At 42.8% G+C, this 12225-nt stretch overlaps 1 protein-coding gene across 1 annotated transcript; it reads right to left on the bottom strand.

Moving 5' to 3' along the window:
* Positions 1 to 1151: 1151 nt before the first annotated feature.
* LOC111955658 (acyl-coenzyme A thioesterase 1-like) lies at positions 1152 to 9765 on the bottom strand. Its single transcript, XM_023975893.3, has 3 exons — positions 9616 to 9765; positions 2074 to 2276; positions 1152 to 1828 (listed from the first exon to the last, which is right to left on the bottom strand). The coding sequence occupies exons 2-3, from the start codon at positions 2272 to 2274 to the stop codon at positions 1223 to 1225; spliced, it is 807 nt and encodes a 268-aa protein (XP_023831661.1). The 5' UTR covers positions 2275 to 2276; positions 9616 to 9765; the 3' UTR covers positions 1152 to 1222.
* Positions 9766 to 12225: the final 2460 nt, after the last annotated feature.

The raw sequence follows: 12225 nt of genomic DNA, 5'->3' as shown, positions 1-12225 counted from the left end.
GTTTTCAGATGTCGCCATAGGTTTTTGATGGGATTCAGACATGGAATCAATGTTGGCCACTCCAATTCACTCGGGCTCCCCGAGTGGCGCAGCGGTCTAAGGCACTGCATCTCAGTGCAGGAGGTGTCACTATAGTACCTGGTTCAAATTCAGKCTGTATGACATCTGGCCGTGATTGGGTGGCGCACGATTGGCCCAGCATTGCCGGAGTAGGCCGAAATTGTAAATAAGAATTTGTTCTTAACTGACTTGCCTAGCTAAATAACTCAAACCCATWACCYTKGTGTTGCCAGCACCATGATCTACAAACTGAGCCACACGGGATCAATGCTGGCCACTCCAGAACAGTTCCGTGTATTTTTCTTGAACCATTCCATGCATTTTGATGTATGTTTGCGGTCGTTGTCCTGCTGGAAGACCCACAACCTTCAAAGGAGACCCAGTTTTTGTACACTGGGTTTAACATTGGACTCYGAAACACCTTGATACTCTTCTGATTTCATGACGCCTTGCACACGTTCAAGGCYCCCAGTACCAGAGGCAGCAAAGCAACCCCTTTGAATGCTTCAATTGGTCGTCAGGAAACCTAGCATTGATTTGCATTGCCAAAGAGTTCTAATTTTGTTTCATCAGTCCAAAGAACATTTCCCCCAGGATTCAGGCTTGTTTGGGTGTTTTTTTTTCCATAAGTTCAATCAGGGTTTTGTGTCTCTTTCAGAGGTGGGGTCTTCCTATGTTTACCAAAGACCAACTTAAGAATTCAAAGAAAAGAACACCCTTCCTTCAATCAAATACGGGGGAGAGGTGTGATCATTCTGTGGGGTTGCTGCCTCTGGTACACCACTTGCTAGWGGTAACTTTTATTATATGTAATACATTCATGAAAAGTGAACAATAGTAGCAAGAAACAAAGGATTGGCATCTAAATACATGAATGTCTGTTCTTTTACAGCCAATCCACTCTGAAAAGGCACAAACCATCATAACAATATACATAAACTAAATKATGTGTTTCTCTTCATGTTGCAATTAAACAGTTTACATACAGTCTGGATAACTTGTCATTATAAAAGGGGGCGGGGGCAATGTGTCAGGCATGGAKTATCAAGGCATTTTGAACTTGTGAGTTAAGCTCATGTAAAATATGTTCATTATGAGTTAAGCTCTACTACATAGCAAAWCATTAAGCACCACATATTTATCCAGTTTTCATTTCAACATTTTATAACCTGGCTTTACTCAAGTTGCTATCGTTTGCCAGGTTAGTTCTAAAGAACTCCTGAATCCTCCTCCAAAGGTTGACCTCTGCTGCTGCGTGGGACCTGGGCACACCTCCCCACACAACAGGCTTTCCGAAAACACTATGAATACTGGACGGGCAGAAGGGCATGTAGGGTGTCTCTAAGTAGTGTCCTGCCCCAGGGTAAAATACTGACTCGTAATTATCCTTCCCATGACGCCTCAGTTGTTGCATTGCCTGATCTGCAAAATAACAACTGTCCCAGTTTTGGTCATCCTCTGCAGCAACAAAGAGAAACCTTCCATTGGCTCTCTCAATTGGGATGAGTGTTGCCTGATTCTCCACTGCCATTGGGTCATTAATGACATATTTGATATTTAAGGCCCCTGACTTGGTAGCAAAGACTCTTGTGGTATCAATCATTAGGGGAGGTATGACTGTGCCTTTGTTGTGAAGAGGAATCATGGCATTGGCATTGCAGCCATTGATCCATACGGTAGCAGCGATGCCTGGCAGAAAAGTGGCAATGGACAGTGCTAGATCACCACTTTTGGACAGTGATAACAAACCTACTCCAGAGCCGCGAACCTTAAAAGATAAAGGGACAGCAAATAAAGCAACGGCCATAAGACTTCCGGGTAGCACTATTTCCATGAAATACGAGTGATTTGAAGTAACATTGAAGTAATTACAAGTCAATGAATAAGCTGTAAGCAATTAGAACTAATTTTCACATTATTGCCGTGTTCTTACCCCTTTAATTTGTGCTGTAAAGTAATATCAAAAATTTTATATGGAAATAAAATCAAACCAGAGGATTATTTAATGCTGACCTGCGGCTGATTTTTCAAGAACTGAATCGCCTCCTCAAAATACTCCAGATGGATCTTGGTCACGTTTTTAGGATTATCCTCATACCCATATAATGACACTGTAAAGACCACAAAACCTCTGTTGGCAAGAAGAGCAGCTCTAGTTTCAGATAGACCTCTTCCAAATGTATATAGGTCTAAAACAGCTGGGTGTGGACCCATTTCTGTAAAGAAGGAAATATACACTTTAAAACATTGAAAGTCAGCACACATCACATTGATGGTAAATACCAACTCCTAATAAACTCAGCAAAAAAAGAAACGTCCCTTTTTTTAGGACCCGGTCCTTTCAAAGATAATTCGTAAAAATCYAAAAAACTTCCCAGATCTTCATTGTAACGGGTTTAAACACTGTTTCCATGCTTGTTCAATGAACCATAAACAATTAATGAACATGCACCTGTGGAACGGTTGTTATGACACTAACAGCTTACAGACGGTAGGCAATTAAGGTCACAGTTATTTAAGAAAACTTAGGACACTAAAGAGGCCTTTCTACTGAAAAACACCAAAAGAAAGATGCCCAGGGTCCCTGCTCATCTTCATGAACATGCCTCAGGCATGCTGAAAGGAGGCATGAGGACTGCAGATGTGGCCAGRGCAATAAATTGCAATGTCCGTACTGTGAGACGCCTAAGACAGCACTACAGGGAGACAGGACGGACAGCTGATCGTCCTCAGTGGCAGACCACTTGTAACAACACCTGCACAGGATCGGTGCATCCGAACATCACACCTGCAGGACAGGTACAGGATGGCAACAACAACTGCCCAAGTTACACCAGGAACGCACAATCCCTCCATTAGTACTCAGACTGTCCGCAATAGGCTGAGAGAGGCTGGACTGAGGGCTTGTAGGCCAGTTGTAAGGCAGGTCCTCACCAGACATCACCGGCAACAACGTCGCTGGCCCAGATAGGACTGGCAAAAAGTGCTCTTCACTGACGAGTCGCGGTTTTATCTCACCAGCGGTGATAGTCGGATTTGCGTTTCTCGTCGAAGGAATGAGCGTTACACCGAGGCCTGCACTCTGGAGCGGGATCGATTTGGAGGTGGAGGATCCGTCATGGTCTGGGGCGGTGTGTCATAGCATCATCGGACTGAGCTTGTTGTCATTGCAGGCAATCTCAACGCTGTGTGTTACAGGGAAGACATCCTCCTCCCTCATGTGGTACCCTTCCTGCAGGCTCATCCTGACATGACCCTCTAGCATGACAATGCCACGAGCCATACTGCTCATTCTGTGCGTTCCTGCAAGACAGGAATGTCAGTGTTCTGCCATGGCCAGCGAAGAGCCCGGATCGCAATCCCATTGAGCACGTCTGGGACCTGTTGGATCGGAGGGTGAGGGCCACCGCCCCCCCAGAAATGTCTGGGAACTTGCAGGTGCCTTGGTGGAAGAGTGGGGTAACATCTCAAAGCAAGAACTGGCAAATCTGGTGCAGTCCATGAGGAGGAGATGCACTGCAGTACTTAATGCAGCTGGTGGCCACATAGAGATGCAGTTTAGGCTTCTTTATATAGTCTTTTCAAGTGAGGATGATACATTCAGCGAAGACAGTTGCTTGTAGATCTAAGGTTGTGGCCAATTGCACAATTGTGTGACCAGCACAGTTCAAAGATGTCATCTATCCTACCAGTTTAGGTCATGAAGTGAGGATGGCGTTGAGTATGGAATCTACAAAGAGACATGGAGACAATAATACATTTGATTGTTCATCAAAGCATAAATTGCATAGTTAAATGAAATGTATAATCAAAGACAGTAGAGTATGAAGATAGCAGAAACCGCTTCGCCAATAGAAATTGCCGATCACACTTGTAGGAAATGTCATGGCAATGTTGGCTAGCTAAGCTCATGCACAGAAACACGTCATCGGGTCTAACGGTCGTCTCGCGTTGAACTGTGCACGTGCAGGCCATCAAGTCAAAGGCACTCCTTCGATACAAAGTTGTTTTTGACGAACATTTTTAATGTTTTAGTTTGTCACTTTCATGAGGTTGGAGTAATAACATGTTCAACTTCTTAAGATATTGGCTCGAGGGCCTCCAGAGTGGCGCAGCGGTCTAAGGCACTGCATCGCAGTGCTAGAGGTGTCACTACAGATCTGGGTTTGATCCCGGGCTGTGTCGCAGCCGGTCGCAACTGGGAGACCCATGAGGCGGAGCACAATTGGCCCAGCGTCGTCCGGGTTAGGCCGGCCGGGATGTCCTTGTCCTATCGCGCTCTAGCGACTCCTGTGGCGGGCCGCGCGAATGCATGCTGACACGGTCACCAGTTGGAATGTGTTTCCTCCGACACATTGGTGCGGCTGGCTCCGGGTTAAGCAAGCAGTAYGTCAAGAAGCAGTGTTGCTTAGCAGGGTCGTGTTTCAGAGCACGCATATCGCACCTTCACCTTCAGAGCACCTTTACCTCTCCCGAGTCTGTACGGTAGTTGCAGCGATGGGACAAGACTAACTACCAATTGGACATCATGAAAAATGGGTCCAAATGTATTTTTATTTTTTTAAAGACCTGGCTCGAAACTAGGTTGTGCTTTTAGATTTCGAGAAAATTAACAACTAATTAAGAATGTTTCACTTTTCTCATTGACTTCTCAAACCCMAGCCTGGTCTGCTTGGTCCATTTCGCAAACATTCCAGGAAGTCTTGCGATGTTGCAACTCTGGGTTTAGAAACTCTGTGCTATAATGATAAGCAATAGCCTTCATTAAATGTGCTATGGTAACGACATGAACTGCTGCGTCATTGACTGGACAGAAATATTTGGCTCTAACTAGCTCGTGCCTATAGATGGGGGGCTCCATATCATGGAGAGGAGGCAGTACCTTATTATTAATCAAAAGTATTTGTAGGCCTATGGCTTTGATATAAGGAGCATGGGAAGCGTTCGTCTGCCATTTGCAGTAATTGCATAGGCCTATAGAAATCATTGTGTAGGCCTATGCTGCAACATTTTTTAGGACATTAGGCCTACATGTTAGACTACTGTTGGTTTTATCAATTAAATGGCTAACAAGCAGCATATTTATAGAGATCTAGCACCATAACCAATGGAATACATTTCAAAAAGTGTAGACCTAGCTAGCTAGAATAGCTGGTTTCTGAGCTAGACTCACCTTGACAATAGCCATCTTAAATCATGACCTGATTTTCCACTCTGTTGTCTTGCACACAGTCAGTAGCTATAATGGTACTCCTCCATACTTTTTTGGGACATTTTAAAAATGCATTTCCTGCAATTCTACACAGTTTGACATGACTTATTATCCCTGAGGGATATTTTGAGGGGTATATGGTATATGTACTGAAAGTTCAAATCCCAGAGCAGAAGAGGTAAAAAACCTGTTGATGTGCCCTTGAGACAGGAATGTCAGTGTTCATGGCCAGCGAAGAGCCCAGATCTCAATCTGGGATCTGGGACCTGAGCACATCTGGGACCTGTTGGATCGGAGAGTGAGGGCTAGGGCCATTCCCCTGAGAAATGTCTGGGAACTTGCAGGTGCCTTGGTGGAAGAGTGGGGTAGCATCTCACAGCAAGACCTGGAAAATCTGGTGCAGTCCATGAGGAAAAGATGCACTGCAGTACTTAATGCAGCTGGTGGCCACACCAGATACTGACTGTTACTTTTGATTTTGACCCCCCCCCCTTTGTTCAGGGGCACATTATTCCATTTATGTTAGTCACATGTCTGTGGAACTTGTTCAGTTCATGTCTCAGTTGTTGAATCTTGTTATGTTCATACAAATATTTACATAGTTAAATTTGTTGAAAATAAACGCAGTTGACAGTGAGAGGAAGTTTCTTTTATTGCGGAGTTTACATTCATGATTGCTTACTCCAAGCRGATGGCAGTCTGTGTGCAAAGTATAGGAGTACTTTAAGWGAGAGTAGTTTCTAAATATACCAAYGTTAAGTGTCTCTGTCACTCTCTCACCCTCTCCATGTCTTTTGTAACAAGCAACCATATTGTTGTCAGTCCACTACGGACCTGTTTTTAACATATTAAGTGTATATGTTTATCCTGTGTTACCATTTAATTACCTAGGAAATAAATTATTAAACCAATTTGTATAGTACTGAATCATAAGCAAGGCTCGGGCCTTTTGCCGATGCAAGAAGGTTACTACTATTCAGAATGATGATATGATACGAGGTTAAAATTAATAAGTTGACTGTTTATAGATGTGATAGGTAAAGATCTTTAGAGTTTAATTTGGGAAATGGTAACTCTAAAGAACCACTCTCGTGGTGCCCCAGATCCAAATTAGTTMATTGTTAAATTATTAATTTAAATTGCGTAAAAATGTTTCATATTTAGGTAATTAGATAAATAACAGTCTTCATATTAATGTTAAAGTCAAGTCACAACACTGTTTACAAGTCATCTCAGGGTTTTATCAGGTCCGGTATTATTCTGTGGATCATTGCGATAATGGTTGACAGTGCATGTCAGAGYAAAAACCAAGTCATGAGGTCAAAGGAATTGTCCGTAGAGCTCCAAGACAGGATTGTGTCGAGGCACAAATCTGGGTAAGGGTACCAATAAAATTAGCATTGAAGGTCCCCAAGAACACAGTGGCCTCCATCATTCTTAAAATGGAAGAAGTTTGGAACTACCAAGACACTTCCTAGAGCTGGCCGCCCGGCCAAACTGAGCAATCTGGGGGAGGAAGGCCTTGTTCAGGGAGGTTACCAAGAACCCGRTGGTCACTAACAGAGCTCCAGAGCTCCTCTGTRAAGATGGGAGAAMCTTCCAGAAGGACAACCATCTCTGCAGCACTACACCAATCAGGCCTTTATTGGAGAGTGGCCAGACCGAAGCCACTCCTCAGTAAAAAGCACGACAGCCCGTTTGGAGTTTGCCAAAAGGCACCTAAAGGACTCTCAGACCATGAGAAACAAGATTCTCTGGTCTGATGAAACCAAGATTGAACTATTTGGCCTGAATGCCAAGCGTCACGTCTGGAGGAAACCTGGCACCATCCCTACGGTGAAGCATGGTGGTGGAAGCATCATGCTGTGGGGATCTTTCTCAGCGGCAGGGACAGCGAGACTAGTCAGGATAGAAGGAAAGATGAACGGAACAAGGTACAGAGAGATCCTTGATGAAAATCTGCTCCAGAGCGATCAGGACCTCAGACTGGGGCGATGGTTCACCTTCCAACAGGGCAAAGACCCTAAGCACACAGCCAAGACAACCCAGGAGTGGCTTCGGTACAAGTCTCGGAATGTCCTTGAGTGGCCCAGCCAGAGCCCGGACTTGAATCCAATCTAACATCTCTGGAGAGACCTGACAATATCTGTGCAGCGACACTCGCCATCCAACCTGACGGACCTTGAGAGGAACTGCAGAGTATAATAGGAGAAACTCCACAAAAACAGGTGTGCCAAGCTTGTAGCATCATACCCAAGACGACTTGAGGCTGTAATCGCTGCCAAAGGTGTTTCAACAAAGTACAGGGTCTGAATACTTATGTAAATGTGATATTTCCGGGGGGGGTTTCATAACAAAGCAGCCTGAAGAAAGATGGGTCACAATTTGATAACATTAAAAACAAAATTGCATCCCAAACTGTCTGGAATGCATTCGAAATGTTTTGCAAACATCAGGGGAAAATCATCAGGAAGGAATTGTGTGTGTAGAAAATAAGATCTGTATTGCAATCAATTGTGGTTGTGTCACTGTCCCTTCTAACGATGGGGTCATTGATGAGGTCATAAGAGCTGATAGCTCCTACCATTCAAAAGTTAGAGCTACAATTATTGGCAGGGACCAAATAACCCTTTGGAACACAATTTCTCTAATGTAACATAAGGGTATAACACTGGTGTTACCGTCAAAAAGCAACATTGGTGTATAATTCTACTGCACGGGAAGGTGGAGGGGGGCTGCGTGCCTGCGAAGCGCACATTGCGCCCGTCATCCCTATAGCTGCTTGTTTCTTCTAGTGAAATTAGCTGGCGCTGCTATGTAGCCTACTGTTTTAAACACCTTGCAAAATATCAGAAATAACATTGTGTAGGATAATAGAAAGACAATATAGGCTATAAAATAAATTGATAGGGAGAGTATTTTAGGTTGCAAAATTGACAACCTAAAATAGAAAAGACACGCAACCCGTCACCTAGATGTTTAACGATTAATACATTTGAGTGACGCAGTTCAATGCTGACACCATTTGAGTTAGAGTGCATAAACTCTGGAAACCTGCAGAGATTTGTTCCGTCTTGCAAAGCACGAGTGGTAGTCCTAAATTCACTGCAGTACTAGGCCTTATATTTAGCCTACAAAATGATGGCTATGAATGAGCCTACATCTTTAGCCAAACTTCACTGTTGTCCTGTGCAATACCGCACACACGCTTGCCTCTTTGCTGGCCTTTCAGCTATTCCTCTATAAAGCTCCATGACTCTGAAAAGAAACTATGCTACAAATTGTTGGTCACTTATTTAGATTTTTTTTTAAATTACTGTTAGCCTATTCGAGGCAAGAAAGAACCGCGCTCTTGCTTGCTGAATGTAAAATACAGCATAGGCTAAATTAACTGGTGGGGAAACATTTGAAAGGGGAGAGGGGACAATGGTGTGTGATAACATATGCAGTGATGATTATATTTATTTTTTCTTTATTTAACTAGGCAAGTCAGTTAAGAACAAATTCTTATTTTTAATGATGGCCTAGGAACAGTGGGCCTTGTTCAGGGGCAGAACGACAGATTTGTACCTTGTCAGCTCAGGGATTTGATCTTGCAACCTTTCAGTTACAGTCCAACGCCACTAGGCTACGCTGCCGCTCCATAATGACTTGATACATTGTTGCAATGACAGGATCAACACAATGGACAGGCAGAGAAATCAGTGAAAAATAATCTCCAAGAGTTACTTACCCATTAGAAAAATAGAAATGACCTGCAACAGCATTACAGACCATCATAAATCAACACTCCAAAAGGTTGTCACTAGTTACCACATCCACAAACCCTGCCTATTTCTACAATTTATCTTCTAAAATGTGATTTTAAACTCAACTTTAACCCTAACACTGCTAACATTAAACTATGACCAAAAAGTCATTTTTGTTTTCATACATTTTTACGACACGGCAATTTTGACTTTGTGTCTGTGCCAAATTGTTTGTCCAGGTTAATTAATAATAATATTAGCAAGAAAACATGGCGATTAACCGTTAAGTGGCGTTTAAAACGTGCATCTGTTCCCCTATGATGGCTAACATAAATAAATGCACAAATCTTCCGGTGTAAATAATAATCATATAAATAATATAAATATCTTAATGAAAACAGAATATCAATTAAATTGTTGCACCTCAATCACGGGAGTTAAAAGGAATTGTTAACCAAAAGTTGGCTTGTAGCCTACTTGCCTTTAATTTGCTTGCTCTTGTTACCACAATGGCAGTGGTTGCCTAAATGCTATCAGAAACTGCGTTAAGGAAGCATATACAATCGCCTATTATAACAAGATTGCTGTACTCACTTTGTCATGGATGCATACTTTTTCCTTGTAGTTTTGGTTGAGATAGTACTGTGATTGTCTGAACTTTTAAAGATAGGCCTTTTATCAATTAGATGTGTATTCACCTGCGTCCTGCGTCCTCTCGCCTCTCTACTATTTTGAATGACTCGAGAGTCACGATTCGTTTTTCTGAGTGACTCGTTATGTGCAGCTGTTCTTTGACCTGCTGGATGGTAGGGAAAGTCAAAAGGTTCAAATCGTCTTACACGAAATACGTCTTAACGCTTGTAATTATCATGTTTCATTGAAATAAACCAAAAGGTAAAATAAAAATGTATCAAGAACAATCCAGTCAGTGTAAGTCAGCATCTCGGACTCGTTCAGTCAGTGGAAGAAGTCCGATAGAGATCAAAGTTCAACCAGTCCATCCAGTCGAGTCAGTTACAGTGTTCCTTCTCCTTTCTGAAGATAAATAGCCATTCATTTTAATCAGAGACTTAGCGAGCAGGTCAGACATCCCTTATATCTCCACAACTCTCCAGCTGGTATCATCTGGTGGCTTATGTTATTGGTATTTTACATCTAGATCTAGAGATTATAGATCCGTAGTTATGATGTGCTAAAAGCTCGGTTTGAATGCAGTTTCAGTTTATATCTTCCCCCCAATTCCCTCTACTCATCACATGGTTTGCAGTTTCAGTTTGTGCTCGAGTATCTAGCTAACCCAACCCCTTTCCTCGTCTTCCAAGCATATTCAGAGATATTAAGAAAAAAGACACCTCAGCAAGATTGACATGAAAATAGAAAAAGTGTTGATTTGTGAAAATAGTGAGCAAGTAAGTTTCCACTGCACCATAGACAGACTGTCCTATCTATGGACCCATATGGGAGTATTACTAAGCGTCATGGACAACTAAGTCTAAGTCCCAAATGGCACCCTATTCCTTACATAGTGAAATACTTTTGACCAGGGCATAGGTAGTGCACTATATAGGGAATTGGGTATCAAAAGTGTTAATTCATCTCACGAAATATCAATGGTCATCCACTACCCCATGATGCCATAGATAAAGCTGATGTTGACGATGGTTTTGCATCTCTATGATCGCCCATTGCCATCATTATTACAGAGATGACACCTTTTACAGTAGTATCAGCAAGTAAATGTCTACGTCCCAAAAGGTACGTTTCCCTTCAAAGATCACTACTTTTGACCAGGGCCCAAAGTTGTACATTTTAAAAGAAATAGTGGGCCATTTGGACGCAACCAATCGTCCTTGCCATGTATTTCACTAACCTTCCCAGAAGGCAAAGTAATGTGATGCTGTATAATTACCAGCCAGGTCACCCTGTTTTGGTTTTGCTTAGGCATTGTAGACAGGGATGGTGGGTAGGCATAGGCGGTGTCAAAGGTTGTTTTTGAGATTTTTGTTTTAAGCCTATGCCCAGAAACTAAGATATGCATATTATTAGTAGATGTTTAATATTACGATTTTTGTATTTTGAATTTCGCGCTCTGCAATTTCACCGGATGTTGTCGAGTTGGGGCGCTAGCGTCCCACCTAGCCCAAAGAGGTTTAAAGGGCATTCCTTTCTGTGACGTGCTCATAGCTCAAGGTGTTTCATCTCTGTCATTGTGTTGTACAGCAATCGGCTTCAGTGTGGAGTATCTGACTTACAAGAACCTGGTGTGGGATCTTGGTGGACAGACAACTATCAGGTAATTATATGAATACCACAACACGCCTTTCATGTATATGCATAAACACATAGACATTGTTGAGTGTAAAAGGTAGACAGAAGCTCCCTCAAGGCATCACAACTTGCCATAAATTATTTGGCCATGTCTCTTTGTATAAAGGGTTTGGCCTACTTGCCTCTGCTCGCCACAGTCTTTCCCCTAACCCTTGTTTCTCGTTCCCCATCCCCATTGTTCTACCCCAAACCCTGAGCTACAGAGCTAATTGATCAGTTCAGTTATTGCCTTAATTCAACACACCTGGTCTTCCAGGTCGGTTAATCAAAAACATGAAGTGCCTGCAGCACTCCAGGGCCAGGTTTGCCAACCTCTGACATACTGTATCGGAGGGAACACACATACTGCTTTCATTGTGAGATTTCTTCAATACAGCCAAACAATCAATACAGCCACGCTGTTGATCCCTCACTTAAACCACACACGCATGCACACATTCAATTTAAGATTATATAACAGCTAAAACAGAGCAGTACTTCACCAGTTGCTTTGCTCTACTCTTAGACAGGCCTCAATCAGAAGGCCATATACCGTAAGCCTATGTACTCCCGGGTGGCGCAGCGATCTAAGGCACTGCATCTCAGTGCTAGAKGCGTCACTACAGACACCCTGGTTTTATTCCAGGCTGTATCACAACCGGACGTGATTGGGAGTCCCATAGGGCGGCACACAATTGGCCCAGTGTCGTCCGGGTTTGGCCAATGTAGACCGTCATTGTAAACAAGAATTTGTTCTTAACTGACTTGCCTCGTTAAATTAAGGTTAAATAACATTTTAAAAATATCAGTGACATCAACTTGCACTTACAGTGGCAAGAAAAAGTATGTGAACCCTTTGGAATTACCTGGATTTYTGCATAGATTGGTCATCAAATT

The sequence above is a fragment of the Salvelinus sp. IW2-2015 genome, linkage group LG31 (assembly GCF_002910315.2).
Source record: "Salvelinus sp. IW2-2015 linkage group LG31, ASM291031v2, whole genome shotgun sequence".
Classification (NCBI taxonomy): domain Eukaryota; kingdom Metazoa; phylum Chordata; class Actinopteri; order Salmoniformes; family Salmonidae; genus Salvelinus; species Salvelinus sp. IW2-2015.
This window is presented reverse-complemented; position numbering and strand designations above follow the sequence as displayed.

Excerpts from the sequence above, each read along its gene's own strand:
- LOC111955658 (XM_023975893.3), bottom strand. The coding sequence starts at position 2,274 with ATGGGTCCACACCCAGCTGTTTTAGACCTATATACATTTGGAAGAGGT. Across the intron at positions 1,829-2,073 it reads TCTTGAAAAATCAGCCGCAG|GTTCGCGGCTCTGGAGTAGG; the intron begins GTCAGCATTAAA and ends TTATCTTTTAAG.